A 19550-nucleotide genomic window follows, 5' to 3' on the forward strand; every position below is an offset into this window, starting at 1 on the left:
CTCTATGGCCAGCCGGCCTGCTCCTAGTGACAGCTTATCAGCCCAATGAATTGTACTGAGGGTGTGCTGCTTCTAGAAGAGATATTCCTAAGTTCCTGTCTCCTTCATAAGATGCTGTATCTTGGGGACCAGGCTCATGTAGGATGCCTGTATTGTGTGTCTCATGTGTACATATATGCATGTCCAAATATGGTGTATGCCTGTCACAGGATATGTCAATGTGCGTGTATCTGCATATCGTAAAATCAAGTATGACATTTTCTTAAATGAGTGGTTGGCAATTGAGCTAAAAGCTATAAAATGGCAGGGCTCTAGTCAGCTCAAATCTGTTTACAGTTGCAATTTACCTGAAGCCTTTGGACTTACATAATGAATTGCCACTTTATATTAGTTATAACTCGTAAAGCAACACAAGGCTCTTGGCAGCCTGACTCCAGCCAGAGTGAACCAAGCCAGCAGTTGTTAAGGTCACTAAAACAGAACTTAACTTCAGCGCCATGACCTGGGTTAGAACACAGCCAGACCACCGAGACCTCATGGGTTCGATGTCACCAATAGAGCCAAAGGCTTAGAACTCACAAAACGGATACTTAAAAATAATTAATTAAGCAAGTCCTTCAGGCACCATGACAGGACTGGGATATAGTGCTGAGAAAGCCAGGACCCCTGCCTTCCTGAAGTTTATAATCAAAAAGTCCTGTTGAGGGATGGGCTGTCTTTAGGATAGCAAGTTACTTTCTAGACTTGACTTTATTGGTGTAAGGGCCGAGCAATAGCTAGAATTACCTAAGAGAAGCCTTTGGTGAGATTGGTGAAGTCCTGGTGCCACGGTATATTCAGGAACTTCCATACTCCTGTGTGATCCCACCCAGGAGCACAGATCCGGCTTGTTAAATGGCCCCAATGTGACCATCCAAGGACTGCCGTGGAATCCTCCATTTGCTCCCTGACATTCCTCTATTAGCCTGTGCCATCATTTAGTTCCTACCCAGTAACTGGCAGGATGATATTAAAGAAACTCATGTTTTTAAAATGGAGAACTCCTTTTGTGAACACTGGCCTGTCTCTTTAACGCAGCAGGTTTGGCCGCCATTCTTCTTAATCTATCACTGATAACTTATCAGGTAACCCAGTGTCTGTTAAATGAGCTATAAAAAAAACACCTTAGAAATACAAGGGGATTGCCCTGCGACCTGTAGGTCAAAGCTAATTCTAGGTGCGAGGGTAGAGAAGGAAATAAACTCGTTTCCAGCTAAGTCTGATCACATTAATTTAGAATTCCTTTTCGTGTAATCTTTGCTGGGGTACTCTGCTCAGGCCATTGCCTTGATCTAGTGCTTGTGCTACAGATGAAATCTCCTCCTCCTCCCCCCCCCCTCCCCCAGCCCCAGGGACTGCAAGGGGTACTCCAGTGAAGGGAAGCCAGTTTCAGCTGGGAAGAGGGAAGAGCTTCAATAGAAAGAACACCCCACAGTTTCTCAGCAAAACCAGGAGAATGCTGAGTGACAGAGGGCACTCTTAATAATCATGCTGAAATAACCAATACAAACTGGGATCATACCCAGCAAACCAATAAGATCATCCTACTTTGAAAATGTGGGGAGCCAACCTTCCTAGGCAAACAAACAAAACATGAATATCTAGGATTGCTTACAATTAGAGCAAAATACACACTTGCCCAAAGAAACTGGTGATCTCTAAGTTTGCTGTGACAGGACCCACCTACTTCCAAACTGATAGAGGACAGTACCTTTTAAAGACAGTAATTACTATTGCACACAATTCCTGGCACATTAGGTTAAAGTCTTGGATGACTAGTGCTTTTGGCTAGAGGTACATGCACAGTACTATGGAGAAGGGCGCTCTTACCTGGCCTGGCATGGACGTGAACTAAGGTAGGAATAAACCAGGCGAGGTGGAAGAACTAACTTCCAGGTAAAATGACCAAGAACGAGGGCACAGAGGTGTCACCTGGAGCTTTTGGGGGAATTATGAGCAGCTCATTGGGCTAGTGCCAGGAAAGGCATGTCCAAGGCCTATCTGGGCTAGCTGGCCCTGAGCATAGCCAGCCTCGGAAGGTTTCAACCAGGGTAGCCGCAGGGTCAACATGTGCTATTTAGAAGAACCACTGGCAGGTGGGTAAGGATGAAATCAACGCCAGTAGGGAGGAACACCTGGGCGAGTCAGTCGTTAAGCGCCTGCCTTGGGCTCAGGTCATGATCCCAGGGTCCTGGAATTGAGCCCCACGCCGGGCTCCCTGCTCTGTGGGAAGTCTGCTTCTCCCCCTGCCTCTCCCCCTACGTGTGCTCTATCTGTCTCAAATGAATAAATAAAATCTTTTTTAAAAAAAATCTTCCCCATCATATTAAAAAAAAAAAAGACCAGTAGGAATACTGAGAAGCCTTTGAAACATTAACGATTTCAGGCTGCTATAAAATTAAGCCAGAGGGGTGCTTAAGACAATGTTATAGCATTGTAGATCAAAGCCAAGGTCTGGAGCACAAGGAGGGGAGGGTTGGGGTTTGTACCCTCCTACTAAACTCTAGGGCCAGGATATGCCTTCATCCTGAGATTCCAAACACCCAAAGAACAGGGAAGAGCTGGTTGGCAACGTGACTCAGGATAGATTTTTAAAAATTCCTAGAACAAGTAAACTTGCGCTTCCTGTGTCTCTTAAAAAAAAAGAAATTCCCCTTTTTGGGTAGGACAGAAAACCAAAGGGCACATAGGGATTTAAGACACAAAGAATCAAGTTAGAAGAGATCTTATGTTAGGTTGATTTATAAGAGCTGCTCTGGGCAGTTAAAACAGTCTGTTTACAATGGGAGCTACCTAATGCTGAACATACTGTACATGGCAGCTAGAAGTCGTCATGGCACGAGAAAGCCACGGCCGGCCCGCTGCAGCCAACATGAACACGAAAACAGCCAGACACAGGAGGGAAAATGTAGGGACGAAGGTGGGGTTTGCTTTTTATTATAAAAGAAAAAGTAACTCCTCAGGAATCTTAACAAAGGAAAGGAGAATCTCATACTCAAGAGAATAGACACCAGGATACAAAATGACAGGTGTTCTGACTCCAGGGCTGTCCCCACCTCCTCATAGAGCGCACATGGGAAGGAGACAGTTGAAGCAAACAAGCGATTCTGTAAAAACAAAGACTCAGAAACCCTACGAACAGGATTAAAATCTAAACTTCTGGTTTTGCTTTTTAAAAAATTTTAATATATCAAAAGGCCTGCTTTAGTGACATGCTAGTCCCACCAGAAAATAATCCCAATAACCCCCCTCGTCAGTAACACGCTCAAGTTGACCAGCCAACTCTTATTTCTAAACCTGTGTGGACATGTGTGTCTTTTAAACCAAAGCCACGGGGCTCAGGCGACTGCTCCTTCCACAATGTGCTTCCACCTGTTACCCGACCGGTGTCCGTCTCCCCCCAACCCTGGAAGAGTGGGCAGAGCACAGAGGACCCTACAGTGGCAGTGAGGTAATAGCGAAGAGCCCCAGATAGCCAGCTTTGTAAGCACTGCCTCCCTCACCCCCACTCAATAGGAGATCCTTATTTCCAACCAGACTATTCACTTCGAGTTTGGCTCCCAGTGACCAGAATGTTCCTCCTCCTTTAGGAAAAAAAAGACCACGCATATCTGCACACCCATATATATAATTTTTTTTGTTTTTACATTTAAATATAAAAATACTACTCTGCTGTGTTATAAATGGAGGACCAAGCAATAAGAACTTTTTCTTCTAGGGAAGGTCAATCCATCCTTATGCTGAGCTTGTCTTCAGGGGAGGGCCATTTAGCCCCAGCTAAGGGGAGCACTGTACCAGGAGGACAGGGGTGCATTTTCCTGCCTGGTTCTCTCCTAAGTCTCACTTTTAATAGAAAGTTGGTTATAACCTTACACGAAGTGGAACTTCCTACCAAGAGGGGGAAATCCTAACCTAACCCCAGAGTAAGTAACCCCCCGTCCCCAACACTCAGCTACCTCGAAGAAAGAGCCCGCCCCCTCCCTTCACAAACACTATGCTCTGTCCGGATAGCTACGCCTATTGGACAAACACACCTGATTAAATGGAAACAGTGGTTATGTCTCCCCACCCCCTCCCCACTAACGTACTAGACAGCTTCAGTGACAGGGAAAAAAAAGGGGGGGGGGCGGGTTGTGAAAAGATTAAGAACCTGACCCCTCTATCTTGGCCAAAGAAAGCAAAGAGATATTAACTGGGCATGAGAAATAAAAAAAGACCTTGATATTCCGCCCTTTGAGTTACAGCTATTAGGACAGTCAAGACAGGGGCAAACATGGAGGCAAGATGGAGAATTAGGAGGGGTTTGACGGCTGCAGGTCTAGTCCACTTAGTTTTTGTACTGGAAGGGTTCATCGCCAGTTTCGTTGAGAAGACACGTGCGGATGAGGGCTTCTGTCACTGAAAAGGGGTCACAGTTGGCAGAGGGGCGACGGTCTTCAAAGTAACCCTTCTTCTCCTGGCCGACAGTCCGGGGGATGCGGATGCTAGCCCCACGGTTGGCCACGCCAGCGGAAAAGTCGTTGATGTTGGATGTTTCATGGAATCCCGTTAGGCGCCGGGCGTTATCCAGACCCCCCTTGGGATCGTAGGCTCGGATGTGGTAGTGGTGCCGCTTGCTCAGTTTCTCGATGGACTCCTCAATGTACCTAGAGGTAAGAGAAAAGATGGGGGTCCAACCTGGCACTAGGAAATCTGCCCTTCAACGGCAGGGGCACGGGTATGGAGCTAAGAATGGAGGGACTCATCTCTCAAAGACTGTTCACAATTCACCAAAACATTGTCCCCACTAATCAAATAATCCATGAGGGCAGCAACTCTGCCTTCTTCCCTGTGTGTCCCACCCAATGCCTCACAATGGTGCTGGACGCTCAGTAGATGGTATTTGTTGAATGAAAAGACCCTAATCAAAGACCCTGCCCCACCCAGAAGGGTTAAGTTCATTCACATGCTTTTATTGTTACTAAGTTATTTCATACTGAAGATTTTCAAACACGTTTAAATTAGGTCCCCCTTTCCAATCGCAATCCTTCGATTCTATTCCTAGAATATGTTTTGATACTCTTCAAACAGGAACAAACAAGAGAATTAGAAGACAACTTTCAAAGCCAAGTGCTAAAAGCTAAGGTACAAATGGAGAAGTCCGGCTTACTTGTTATTATTAGCCCCAACACATCCAACCCCTGGCAAGTATGCTGGCAAAGAAAGGAAGATGGCCCCATCAGGAGAAGGCACTCACTTCAGACCATTCTCCTCTCGCATGGCCTTGGTGCTGAAGTTAGTGTGGCAGCCTGCACCATTCCAGTTCCCAGGAATGGGCTTAGGGTCAAAGGTTGCTATCACTCCAAAGTCTTCACACACGCGATGCAAGATGAAACGGGCCACCCAGAGATGATCTCCCATGTCGATTCCTTCACAGGGTCCTATCTGGAATTCCCACTAGAGAGAACAACACGCCTGGCCTTTAAAATAATGCCAACTTCTCACCCCACTTCACAAGCTCCAAACCCTGCTCTTTTCTCACTTCTGTTCCAACCCACCTAAGTTCTGGGTAAACGAGGGGTGCCAGCCAAAGTCCCCACTGGCCCATACGTCCTACAGAGGAACGAGCCATTTACCTGGGCAGGCATGACCTCAGCATTTGTCCCAGCAATCTTGATGCCAGCGTACAAGCAGGCCCGGTAGTGAGCCTCCACGATATCCCTGCCATAGGCTTTGTCAGCTCCCACGCCACAGTAGTATGGACCTGCAGAGGCATTAAGATGAGAGGTCAAGAGACAGGAAACCAAGAAATCCCTTTGCACAAAAGTTAGAAATCAGAAAGCTCTCAACACTTGCTCTCTGGAATCACTATGCCTGTCTTCACCAGGAGGTAGGGGTGTGGCGTGCAGGGGGCTCCTCTTGGCCATAACCTCAATGGAGCCAAAGGGTTTCCCTCCATGTTAATGTCTAAATATCCATGTCCGGATCTGGGTAACGGGAGGGATCTTTACGATATTATTTCGGTCAGCCTCAGTGTATTCCCATAGCTTTTCTGATCCATAAGGAGTCACTGTCAGCTCTGGGGAGGGAGTCTTTCCTTGGCAATGAAGCAACTAGGGAACAGGAGGTTCACATCTCACCGGGGGACTTACCTTGGGGCCCAGGGAAGCCATTGGAAGGCCAACCAAAAGGGTGCCCATCTGTGCCCATGAGAGTATATTCCTGCTCCATTCCAAACCAAGGATGCTGATTGCTCACCATGTCCATTATCCGTTTACAGGTATGCCTCAAATTGGTCTCTAGAAAAAAAGAGTCAGTGCACCATTAGACACATATGGGCAAATCCACTGAATCCCAGTGCTGCTGGGAAAAAGATCTTTAGATTCCACAAAGCTGAAGTGTGGACTATAAGGTGAACTGACACAGAGTAATAAACCTTTTCTGTGTCCCATCAGCCTAAGTGGGGAAAATGGGAGAAGCAGTAATCATACATCTATAGGGAGACTCCTGGGTGACAAACAGATCCCATGACCGTGGATCCAGAACAGAGCAAGTTTGTACCTTATCAGCATGCTGGCCACCTCCCAAGTACCAATGTCAGGCACTTAAACTCTCCCATCCAAGTACTAACCAGGCCCGACCCTGCATGCACTTAAACTCTCTACGCACAAGACAGCCGCTTTTAGTTGTCAGACTTATCCCTAGTTTCGCAAGCACTTAGAGCCAAACCTACAATTTTCATTGAGAGAATCATTTGTCTATTGCGGGCCTCCCATTCCAGGTGAGAAGATGAAGGGCTAAGTCGGCTAGCACAAAAGTAAAATATTAAAATGAGATGAGCTCAACTGGAAACAATTTCTAAGCTGGAAAAGAACTTTAAAATAAATACTTACTATCAGCTGCTTAACTATGTCCCAAAAAAACATTTTAAGACCTCTGCGTTAAGGAAAACCCACAACAGAGTCTTCCTAGCGACCGTGAGGGAAGTATTTTAAAGCCTCTAGTTTTACAAAGGAGAAAATGCAGCTCAGCTCAGAGACACCAGGCAGCCTACCCAGCTTACAGGGCATGTAACAGAACCGGGAAGTCCACGGCTACCTTGGCTTCAGAGCTCATGCCCTTTACCACAACACGGTAGTGCCTCTCTAAACAAAGGCACTTAAGGTCCAGGCATGAAGTGACTCGTCGCAAGTTTGCATTGGCAGAGCAGCAAGAGCCTAAATAGCGGGGAGGGTGGGGGGCACTTCCACTGAGATAAAAACAGGAACGGCGAGAGAGTCAGGATCAACGGCCACACCAGGCAAAAACCAAAAATGCAGTTACAGTGAACCTTGAGGCACATGTAGGTTATCGGTGAGCCCAGACAGGAGATGGATTTTATTCCCCCTCCCCTCTTTTAAAATCAGGGAAACTAAGGACAGGGGATAAATAACTTGCCAAGGTTCATAGCCAGTTAAGCGACAGATCCAGAATTCAAACCCATCATTCCGACTTCAGAATCCATGTTTTTTAAATCTAGAGGCAGGCGGGAGGGCTGTGTCATGGGGAACTCTACTGGTAGATAGATTTAAAGGAATTCACTGTTGTTTTATACAACCAATAGGAGACTATGGGTAGATGGACCACACTACCTTTCTGAGGAAATTTGGAGTGGAGATGCCATGTCCAATCAGCCAGACTCCTGAAAACAGTTCTGAGACATGAGATAGTCTAGTCCAGTGTTCCCAGGACCAATTTTGGAATCTCCTGTCCTTCCCCTTTACAACATTCATGGATTGAGGAGCCATACCTATCCTATACACACCTGCAGGCTTCCGGTTGTACTTGAAGACTTCACAGAACACCAGCTTGTTGGGGTCCTTGCGGAAAGGGTCCCGAAACATGGCAGCAGGGACAAGATACATGTCACTGTTGGAGCCTTCAGACTGAAAGGTACTAGACCCATCAAAATTCCACTCAGGCAACTCTGGAGGAAAAAGAAACGGGAAAATTAAGTTAAAAATGCAGACCTTTTCAGGCAAGAGTACAGCCCCTTACTTAACCTTTCCATGTCTAAAGATCTACACTTTCTTTCCAGAAAGGCAGAGATGCATGACTCCTGCTATTCATATGCAAACTCTTGACAACTGCACATAGCTTTAATGTCCTATGTGAGGGGCAAGTAAGACCACTGCATCAATTTCTTAAGAAAAATGACAGCCACAAAAACAGCCTGAGAGTGACTGATGTATCTTCCCTAAGTCCATCTACTAGACACCAAGGAGACAAATTGAAATATTCTGACATAACCAGGAAGTCAGTCATCATTTAAAAAATGAGAATAGGAGAAACAGATTCTGATTCCCCTACTAGGCCACCTGTGTTGCTTCTTTAACTCATCCCCCCACTGCGTCTAGGGACTGTTCTAGCTCAAGTTATGTCCTTATTCTATAGATGAGGAAATGGACAACTAGCAGGATAACTTAGTCAAGGGTGCTCCCATTATCACTTATCCACTTTCCCCACTATGTTTTAAAGGTGGGTTTCTTCATCTCTCAAGTTGACTATGAGTTCTCTGAAGGCAGAGAGACCAGACTCTTACCTTGTACCCGCCCCCCCCACCCAATGCCTGTCTAATATCTGCCACACAGCAAATACACACTATATACTTTATTTTATGGTCATGCATTCACCCCAGTGGGAATACTATCAGAAGAGTAAGCCATCCGAAAAATAGGTTAAGAGGTGATATTTTTTCTCTGGTCCCCTTCCAGAAGGAGGAGGGCTATGGCTTGCTCTAGACTGAAAACTGAAGGTCACGACTTATATAAGAGCTCCTAGTGTGATAAGCAATCAGGTGGCTTAAGAATTTCCAAAAGTAGAATCAACTAGAAACAAATGAACGGCCAGTCCTATTTAGAAACCACTTTACAGAGTCTGCTTTGCATCTAGAACCTCACTGATAGGAACATGAAACAGTATCCAAAGAGTTTGTGAAGCAGAGAGCATAGTCAGGATAGAGCACTGGTTTTCAAACTGGGATCTTGGGGATGCCTTGGAGCCAACTAAGCAGGGATGCCCAAGTCAGCAAAGTCTCCGGCTCCCCCTCCTGCCCCAACTAGACTTGCAATCTTTTTTATTCAATATACTGGCTTGCATGGAAGACTCTATTGAAATAAAGGGGTCTATTGTTGCTATGCTTTGAGGCAGTGGAGGAGCTTAACGTCGACTGAAGTCTGAGAAACCCTGCCTTAGGAAAGCTTGACAAACAGAATAATAAAGTGGCCAAATCTAAATCTAAAATGGCTTGGTTTCAGGCTGCTCCCACCCCCACATGGCTCCCACTCTGCTTGGTCTCTCACCTTCTACACACTTGGGCTCACTGTCCAAGGTCCGGGTCTTGCAACGTAACCCTTCTCCGGTCCCGTCAATCCAAATATACATGGCTTGCACTTTCTCACCCTGAGGCAGGGACATGTACAACTGCTTGATGCCTTTGTTCAGGTGGGAGCTCGCGGAGGTGGCCATGGTGGACGGTGTTCTGCAGAGAGGAACCGACCAAACAATGATCACCGACTCCAAACTGATCCTCTGTAGGAATGACTCAGTGAGGACAATTAAAGCAAAAAGTCACAATGGGAAGGTCGTCCCCTCCCTTTGGAAGCCTCTCCAGGGTATAGTTAATTCATGCTGCTTTCAGAGGGATTTAAGTTTTTACATTAGACAAAAATCTCCCTCTAGGCTTCCTCGAGCTAGAATCCACCCTTGTGAGGACTAAGCTCTATTTGCTCAGTGTAGCCAGGGTAGGGGAAGTGTTTTTTACATAGTGTTTTATGGGCAAAACACTGAAGTTCAGAAAGAGAGCATTTACAGAAGGTAGCTCTCTCCCAATAGGAGTAAAATCCAGCCACAGAAAAGCTTGGCTGCTTATGGTGTCTGGGTCAGTCTCGTCTTCCTTGCATCCTAGCCAGCACCTCTGTGAAAAACCCTTTTTGGAGCTTTCTCCACCTCTCCCAAAAGCACCCCACATACTGAGACAGTAGGAAGAAGAAACAAGGGGGCCAGCTAGAAGATTCAAAAGGCTGATGGGCTTCCTAAGAGCAGGGCAGTCATTACAAATCCCCGAGGTATCAAAAGAGCTGATCTGCGTTGGATTCTAAGATGCACACTGCCAACATTTCCATTGGTCTTCTCACTTAGGAAGGCAGATTTACATTTGCAACGGACATTCTCAGATTCCAGAGAACTTTAATGAGGAAATTCCCACTTCTGTTAACAAAAAGGTCTGGGTTTTCAAAAGCTGAGGCACGCTAAAAACTGCAAGCCACTGCCACAAAACCTCTGAAAGAAGAGAAACCCAACACAAGAGGAAATGTCGTACCCCACCCCACCCCACCCCCAGCTCAGTCGCCCAGAGTGGATGGAAACGGAACACTTTGTTCCCCAACGACTTGGGCAACTTTCTGAAGTACAGTGGCTAAGTTTCTATGGGCAACCGTCCATGTTTGCCCAGCTGAAAACAGAACTGCTTCTCCCTCCAAGAGCCTCACCCCTTCCCTTGGGGAAGAGCAGAACCTCCTCCGTCTGGTCTCCACACTGCATTGCAGAACCGGTCCTTTTCCATATCCCTTTGCATACCACCCGTGCAGAGGTCTCGGTCACGCATCGCCCCCAACCCTCCCCCACCCCCGCCTTTAAAGGCCAGAAGGAACAACACCTGACCCCTTCAGCTCCCACTAAAAAGTCTACAACCCAGTCTTCCTCCCCAACCTGTTAACACCAACAACATCAAGCCACACTTTATCCCTTTAAGCCTCAGTTCCAGGCTTCCTGCTCTTTTCGGTGAGATGAGTTAGATGCCAACATTCTAGTCTACTGTTATCGACTGGTAACCCGGTGCCCTGAGTTTATGTAGGGCAAAAATGGGATTCTGCACTTTCTAGCTGTTTCTGCAGCTGTCGCCGGCTCCGGGGTCTTCTTCCCTGTCTCTTCACTCACCCCAGCCACAGAAGGTCAATCGGATCGTTGGGGTAGCCCTCCCTGGCCCTTCTCCTTTTGGAGTTGCGTTCGCGCCTCTCCTGGTTCTCCGGCTCTCGCTGGTCCATGCACCGGAGCTTTCTGGGCGAGGGAGACGGAGACGGAGAGGGGGTCAGGGAGCGTTCGGGATCGCATCGGGACGAGGAGGAATACGAGGGCTGCTGGGTCACGGTCTTAATCTTGACTCGCGATTTCTCTCCGGAGTTCATGGAGTAGGCGACGAAGCCGAAGCAGTTGGAGGGGGACTCCGAGGACCGCGACTCCACGTCGTCTTCATCTTCGTTGTTTGTGGTCTTGGCGGATTTGTGGCTGGGGGGGGTTCCCCGCTTCCCGCCCCCCGGGCAGTTGGGATAATCCACTTTGAGGGTAGCCCTTTCCCACTGAAATGTTCCTAAAGTCGGCGCCCCGCCCCTCGGGCCCCCGTCCGGATCTCAAGGCCTGGCCGAAGGAGCCATACCCCTCCGAGGGCAGAGGCTGGGAGGGAGTCGGGGAGTCGGGGCGGGAGGCGGGGGAGAGGGGGGAGACAGCGCACCGCCGCTGCCTTGGCCCGGCCCGGCCTCTCCGCCCGCTGCGCCCGCCGGCCAAGCCGCAGCCCGGGCTCCCCATTGTTCAGTCACAGTGCAAGGCCCCCGGGACCCCGCGCAACAGCGGCCCGTACTAGCGACGCTCACGGCCACTCGCCTCAGTGTAGGCGTCTAGAGATCCTCAAGACCACGACGATCCCCCAAGGCCCGCCACCGCGGAGCAGAAGAGCGAGGCTCCCGTGGGGCCACCCAGCCACTCCATCCGCAGCGCACACAACACCGCCGAGCTGGGAGCGCTGGGCCCGAGCAGTGGCTCCACCGTTCGCCTCGCTGAGCGACCTCCAGGGGCGGCGCTTAGGGCCGCGAGCAGCGAGAGAAAGATCAAAACAACTCCCCGCCCTCCTCCAAGCCTGGCGATCAGCGTACCCCACAATCGCCAGCCCAGAGCCTCCGGGAGCCGGGGACGGCGAAAGCACGCGGAGGGCTTGGGGGCAGAGGAGCACCGTAGGGGCGGGAGGTGCAAGGGGCTGCCCCGAGCCGCGGGGCCCGCAGGCCGGGCTCGGGAGGTTCGGGGGGGTGGGGGGCTGCAGGGGCAGCGCGCACCACTTCGAGCCCCCGGGCCGGCGGCGCGCTTACCTGGGCGGCGAGCAGGCGGCAGGGCGGGCAGGCCTCGAGAGCGAGGTGCGGCGAGGAGAGGAGGCCGGTGTGCTGCTCAGAAGCTCCACTCTTCTCCCATTCTCGGCTCTGCGGGGCTGCTCGGCGCCCCGCACTCTTTATCGGCGGCCCGAGCCGCCCCCGGCGCCCTGATTGGCTCCCAGCGGCCGGGAGCCGGGGCGGATCGGCTGATGCGCGCCCGGGCCCCGCTGCCATTGGGCGAGCGGCCGAGCGGGCGCCGTCGGGGTGGGGGCGCGAGGGCCGGGAAAGAAAGAAAGGGAAAGGGCCTTGGGGGGAGGGGGCGTGCGGGGGGAGGGGAGCAGAGGAAGGGCTGGCCCGCGGCGCGCCGACAGGCGAGTTCCTGCCAGGAAGGACCCCGCCTGCCCCGGCTGCCACTCGCCTCTGCGGGCAGACCGCGGGCTTGGGGTCGTCCCCTTAGCCCCCACCCCCGGGCCGGAGCGGGGCGCCCAGCAGACCGCCCGGCCTTCACCCCTGCCGTCTTCAGGTTGGATAGTTTTGCAGGAGAGGCCTCTCTTTTTCGAGGTCGTACTGCAGACCCCAAGGCTCCCTAAGGACATTCTGATCCCCGGGAACGTAATTTTGCCTTTTGTTGTTAGAGAACCTCCAGCCCTCATCGGCGCTCGCGTCTAGTTCGAGGCGCGGTGCGGGAAGCGGGGGCCGGGGCGGTGGCGGGGCACCCAGGGGGCTGCCCGAGGTGGGCCTGTCGCGCGCCCGCCCGCCCTCGCGGTGGGACTGGGGAAGGGAACGGCAGTCTGCGTTCTCACATCAGTAATCAACATGCTGTGCTTAGGTCCTGCCATAGAGAGGATCCTGGCGGGCATAGGAACGGTCGGGAGACCTGTCATATTTCGCCTCTGTCACTCCCGAGACACGTCTCTCAGCGGCTCTTTGGGCCCAGGCTTCCTCATCTGCAAATAAAGCCTTTGGAGAGAGGACCTTTAGAGCCGCCCACCACATTTGAAATTCTGTGTGCAAACTGTTTCCCAAGGGCAGCTGAAAGAAAAGTGAGGTCTTCGCATGCCCCCTTTGAAGCCCAGGGTACGTCAAAATTTTAGAATTTTTGAAAATAATGCTTTGTTTTGCTTTCCAAGTAACTTATTGTGCCTTCTTTTTAATTTGGAAAATTAAAATCAGTACCCCTTCCTCCTCTCAGCCTTGCTATGATGGTTGAGAAAATGTGTATGTGAACACAATCTTGAAGTGGATGCTTGTCAACAGATGCATAATAACTCTGTGGTCTATATAGACACACACAACACACGCACACATACGATATTTTCATTGCTACCGGTGCCCTTGCCTGAGTATCTATTTTTATTGCCAAAATACACCTGATAGTGTCTAGTCTTTATTGCATCTTTCAGGAGCCCCAGTATTTGAGACTTGGAGATTTTTCTGTTTGAAGACCAAGTCAGTCTTCATTGCCTTTGGAAGAGGAAGGGAAGAAGGTTGTTCTTGTGGTTATCTTTCGTACCACAAATATGTAAAAGAAATGTTGCCTGTGACCGCACACACATAACTTGGCTTCTTTGGTCAACATCCTTCCATTCCAGAGTGTCTGACACTGTAGTGCTTTTAAGTGACAGATGCAGCTTTCACCTCAAACGGGGTTTTGATGTATTTCAGACAGGTGACATTCTGCACTGGGTAAAGTTTCCTTGCAAACGTAAGAGAGTCCATCTTAAGTGTCAGTGCTATATGCTGAAGTATTACGACGTGGCTAAAGGCTGGGCTTCAGGTCATACAAACACAGGTTCAAATCTGGGCTTCACTTCTTACCAGCTTTGTGTTAGCTTTCTTAGCCACATGAAACCACCATTTCCTTGCCTACAGAATAGGGATAACAGTTACTTTGTATATTGTAAGGATTCCGTCTGGTAAACATATACACTAGATGCATATAGTAAACTTAGAAAACAGTAATTATAATTATTATAGGTCAAGGTAATCCAAAGAGATTGGATTCTTTCTTTCCCCATAACAACCCATGAAGTACAACTTTCTGACTCAGTCTTGAGTTGACAAGGGGAAGTGGGGAGAGGAAAGGTAATGTTTTTATTTTATAAAAGATGGTAGTTTTCAGATGCCCAACTGCCTCAGTGTAAACCAGAGCCTTCTACTGAACTCATCACCACCAGCATCTGAGATGCACGGGGCAAACATAATAGAAAATGGGATAGGAGGAAGCAAGTGCAGTTTTTAAAACTTCTGGTATTTTATTTTGCCGTGTGAGGACCTGCTTTACTTGCTAGGTATCTTCACCTCCTTGAGCAACTGATTCATCTTTCTATCCCCCAGTTGTGTCCAGAGTGAGTGTTCAATAAGTGATGTTTGTTGATCACACAGAAATGACAGCGGCACCATCAGGAAAACATGTGCTTTGAGCTGCTTTTCCGAGAATGCAAATGGATTTGCTTTGATCCATTCATGTGACCAGAGGCATACTTTGTGAGGGTTAGAAACTGTAATACATGACCACTGAGTCTTTCAGGAGGGAACAAGAGGCCTAGTCCTTGGTCAGCCCCATGGTTACTGAAACCAGCCCAATTAGGGCCCAAATGAGTCTGGGGACTGATCAGGGAAGCTTTAAAGAGTATGAGGGAAAGAAAAATCAGAAGAAGCTAACTGGTTCACCCCCAGCAACCCAGACTGTACTTTTAGAGAAGTTAAAAGGAGGACTGCCTGTTCCATTCAGTTTGACTTTGCTGTGTCTCTGGCCCTTTGGTCTCTTCCCCCTTCTTCCCTAAGTTGCCGCTCGCCCCCTTTTCCACCCTTTCCATAAAAGAGCATTAGCATGCAGGAACTGGTGAACTGTTCCATCTCTTGGTGCACCGAGTATCAGAGCCGATAGGGGGTTCTAGGACATGTGCTTTGAAGTCAGGTTTTTCTCTCTTAGAGTAGGGTAGCTATGTCCAACAGGTGAGTGGAATGGGAGAGCAGTATTACAGGTAAACATTTTTTGTTTGGAATCTGCAGAAAGCACTGGGGACTAAAAGCATCCCTTCCGTGCTACCTGTAATAAAGGCCTTGCTACCTGTAATAAAGGCCTTGTCTTGGGTGGGTTTTATCTGTGAGTTCTTCTCGCAATTTCTTTTTCTCTCTTCTACAGGGCCGATTCTCACTTGCAAGTTGTAAAGTTCTTAAGGATTTTTATTTATTTATTTATTTATTTATTTATTTGACAGCAAGAGAGAGAGAGACAGAGCACCCAAGCAGGCAGAGAAGCAGGCAAAGGGAGAGGGAGAAGCAGGCTCCTCGCTGAGCAGAGAGCCCAGGACCCCAGGATCACAGCCCGAGCCAAAGGCAGATGATTAACCAACTGGGCCACCCAGGAGCCCTGTAAAGTTCTTAATCTAGTGATCTGGGAAGTGCCTTCTTAGGGCCTGTGTGGTTGTCTTGCACTCATCATAGATAGGATTGGGGGTAGGACTCAAACATAATCAAACCTTCAACTGTAACAGGCAGTTTGGGAAATGGAGTTTTCCCTATATTTGAATGATTTCAATAAGCATTCGACAAAACTCTTAGCTCAGGCTCAAGAAACAGAGCTGAGACCCAGACTTGAGGAACACCCTGGAAACCCAACCCAGAATTGTAAACTATGCTTTTTTTTTTTTTTTTAAATAAACCAACACCAGTTCTTTCCCAAAGAATAGACCATAGTATAATCTTAAAAAAAAAAAAAAAAAAAAAGAACAAAACAAACAGCCTTGGAAGCTGATGTCATGACTCTTAAACCAAATTCTGGGGAGAAGCTACCATTGGCCAAGCTTTCCAGTTTCACTCTCCATAATTAAAGAAGGAAAGACCAGGTTTTACCTCAATTCAGTACCGAACACTGAACACAGAAGAATTGTTCTTTATATCTTTTCTGGTTGTATGATGTTCTCCCATCCAAGTACTAATCAGGCCTGACCCTGCTGAGCTTCCCAGATTCAACGAGATGGGGTGCATCCAGGATGGTATGGCCCTAGACTGATTGTTTGATGTTCTTAAGCTCAGGTTAGAAAACTAAAAGTTCAAGTCTCAGCTATTTGTTCTTTAGCCTAATCTGAGATTTGTTGAAAGCCCCTTGAAATCACTGGAATATAGGGAACACTCCATTTCCTAAAGTGTGTGTGATGACTGAAGTTTTGGGCTTGATCCCTACTCCAGATCTTGACTCCAATAGGAACCTGGGGAGCTGGGAGGAATTAAGTTGATCTTAGCTAAGAACATGGAGAAATAAGTCCTACTGAGAAAATTAAAGCTGTGCACTTCTGGAACAAATCTGCCCATCATTCTGAAAGATGAGGAGGCTGAGGCGCCCATAACCTGTAATAGCTTGCTGAAGTCACCTTAGGGCAATATTTCACAGCCAAATGCACTTCCCAGGTATAACTCCCTTGAGAGCCTTTTGCATTTCCCTCCATCCAGTCTCCCTTTGCTGGTGTGGGTACATTCCTGGGCCCCCACCTCCATTGCAACACTGCAATCCCTCTCGTACCCACTGAGGAAAGGGCTCAGTGAGGGAACCAGCCAGTCTATGTCGGAATCCTACATGGTGGCTTGCCCAGTGTCTTCCACATGGTGGACATTCTATATACTTTTTGTGAATAACTAGATGACGGGAGGTGGGGGGGGATGCTCTATGTCAGGTTCTCTTTAAAGGAATCTTTGGAGAACATTTTGCGTATTTAATCATCTGTCCCCAGTTTTGTTATTTCGTGAATCTGGGATTTTCATAGATAAATCTTGTTCCTTATTTTCAATATATGTATGGATCTCTCTTTGTTCTCTAGATTGATTGGAACATTAGTGAAGCTTATTTTTAAAAGCTTAGGAAATTTAGCATTGTGGTAAAAAAAAAAAATTGCTTGGACCAGAGTGTGACCTTTAGTCGGTACTTTTCTCAGAGATAGCTTCAACTGGTTCCACAGTCCTGCCTCCTACCCTATATCCCATTAGTTGATTTGAATCCCTGTTTACTTCACGTTCACATGCCAGATTTTAATGGGAAACAAACAACCCTGAGATACGTTCTCGGGATGCTTGCTTGGGCAATACTTAGACTTAGTTCCTTATTTTTCCTGACCTCCTTTCCCCTCCCCCCACTTTAAAACCAGTTTCGAGGAGACTTGTTTACCAGGTTGGAGAGCCAGAGGCTTAGCTGGGGCGGTGTGATCGTAGCGCCCTCTGGTGTAATTTTTTTGAGAATCTCCCCGAACTGTAAGAATGGGAATTTTTTTTTTCGATTGGCCTTCGAGGGGAGGGCCTCTGTGTTATCTCAAATATGGTAAATCAATAACATGTAAGTTTATTACCTACATTGGATACCTAAGAGATACTATGTTGGGAGTATTAATTGATTATCAGAGGTTTGTTTATTATTATAAAATTAGGCTTCAAATGACTAGGAAAGAGCAGCTTAAGAATGTTTTGTGCTTTTTCCTCATCTCCCACCAGTGTGTGCAAGAGGTAAAGAGAAAAGGACGTCCGTCCGCCAAGAAGAGTAACTGAAAAGAGTCTAGAACCCAAGAGTTAAGGGGGAAATGGTGAGGATCAGAAAACGTGGTTACAAACAAGTCTTATCCTCAGTCCTCACTCGGATCTGAGCCCAGAAATTTAAGACCCAGCCAGAAGTTGAGAGTCTGCCAGACTCTCACTCCCAGGCGAAGCCGGGGTGGGGGGGATTGGGTGATGGACAGAAATCTGACATAGACACGCCCTTTAGGGGACTCCTAGAGTATTTACACTGTGCCACTCTTTGCAACTGGGCCTTCTGGGTGACCATTTCTCTTCCTTCCTTCCTTTTTTTTCCTTTTTTCTTTTTTAAAACAATTTCAGTTTGAGGATCACTCCCTTTACCACTGTTATTAGCAAAGTCACTGTGGGCCAGAGGACACAGCCACTGGCTTGAGTCAGACACCCCTGTACTCGAATTCCTGTCTTGCCTTGTACCAGTTCTAAGACGTGGGTAAGTCAACCTGCTGGGTCTCAGTTTTCAGGAAGTTCCTTATAGAAACACTTTGGAGGATTAAAAAGCAATAACAGAGTAAACAATTTAGAAATAGGTTGGTGGATTTTGTTATCCCATGAATGAGGAAGAGAGTGGGCCCATTACTAAGGAGATGACTCAGGCTTTAGGACTGTTGGTGTTTCCCAGAGGTTCACAGAACCCTGGACCTGTCCTGAAAAACATTTAGAAGGAACAGGGGTAGGCGGAGATTCTGGAAGCAAATAAGCCTTTATTAAACATCACCTATGCTACATATTCGGGGCATTAGGAAATTATGTAACTTGGATCTGGCAAAGTCCTTACCCTTTGGGAGTCTTCAGGTGGTGAGAAAAACCTCCCCCAAAGAAATGATTTCAGAGACCGTACAAAGCACAATGTATCAGCTATATGAATAACTTAACAAAGCAGATTTCATATAAGCACCTAAGAGTTCCAGAACAAAGGAGTCAGTAAGAGTTCTTGGAGAGGGCCTCCTTGGGGGTACTCAGTGGGGTGAGGGTGAAGGTGGGTTTTATGCTGGGTACCAAACAACATGATAAACATGTGATTGTCTGATGGCTTTCTGTGAGATGCAAGGGAGTGGAATTTGCAAAGACCCAAGTATACAATCCGGGAAATTACATGTGCAGAGGTGGTGGTGGTGAAATAGGTAAGCTTTGACTGGAACAGGAGTGATAGAATAAGAAGTTGAAGAAGTAATGAGCATTTGAATTCTATATTTGAATTCTGCATATTTGAAGTGTTACTAAATTAAAGGATTAATAAAGTCTCACTTTATTAATTTGGATTTGAAATGAAGGCAATCCTTAAAGGTGGGAGGGGGGATACAAAGCATACTTTCAACTAGTATAAATTAATTCTAAATTCTGTTTATATCACTTCCACATGGTGGTGCAACTTTGGTGAGCAAACTGAGATACCCACTTTATCAGGATGAGACTTGAATGATTCCAGTTTTGAATTGTGAGAAATCATTATACTCTCAGGTGAAAGGCAATCTTTTGTGCCTGGAGAAGTACCTGGTGACGCGTGACTGCTGGACTCTGCTCTCCTCCCTTTGAAAGCCTCCCTTCTATTGCAGCCTCTGTCTTCCCCCCACCCCCACCCCGCCCCCATGGCTTTTCTTGCACACTCACCTACTACCCTGGTGCTCTTCCCACCCCACCCCAATCCCATCAGCATCCCTTTCTCAGGCTCCTCTCTCCTCATCTCCTCAGCAATTAGACATTCAAGGGCAGGAGATGTACCAGCAGATGGAGACCAACTGCACTCCTTCATGGCCGTTACCTTCACTGGGGACCAAAAAGGGTACAGTGCAC

The 19550-nt window shown here is 47.9% G+C and overlaps 1 protein-coding gene across 2 annotated transcripts; it reads right to left on the reverse strand.

Annotated features, from left to right (window-relative positions):
• Positions 1-2767: 2767 nt before the first annotated feature.
• GLUL (glutamate-ammonia ligase) lies at positions 2768-12331 on the reverse strand. Of its 2 annotated transcripts, XM_032393129.1 has the most exons (8): positions 12195-12318; positions 10996-11115; positions 9360-9538; positions 7823-7984; positions 6171-6317; positions 5655-5782; positions 5276-5475; positions 2768-4685 (listed from the first exon to the last, which is right to left on the reverse strand). In XM_032393129.1, exons 2-8 carry the CDS (start codon positions 11100-11102, stop codon positions 4367-4369), a joined length of 1242 nt encoding a protein of 413 aa, XP_032249020.1. In that variant the 5' UTR covers positions 11103-11115; positions 12195-12318; the 3' UTR covers positions 2768-4366. The 2 variants fall into 2 exon arrangements, with proteins under 2 accessions (XP_032249020.1, XP_032249021.1); XM_032393130.1 differs by lacking the exon at positions 10996-11115 and having other exon boundaries at positions 12195-12331.
• Between the last annotated feature and the right edge of the window lie 7219 nt (positions 12332-19550).

Source organism: Phoca vitulina, unplaced genomic scaffold (genome assembly GCF_004348235.1).
Source record: "Phoca vitulina isolate PV1807 unplaced genomic scaffold, GSC_HSeal_1.0 scaffold71, whole genome shotgun sequence".
NCBI classification, from domain to species: Eukaryota; Metazoa; Chordata; class Mammalia; order Carnivora; family Phocidae; genus Phoca; species Phoca vitulina.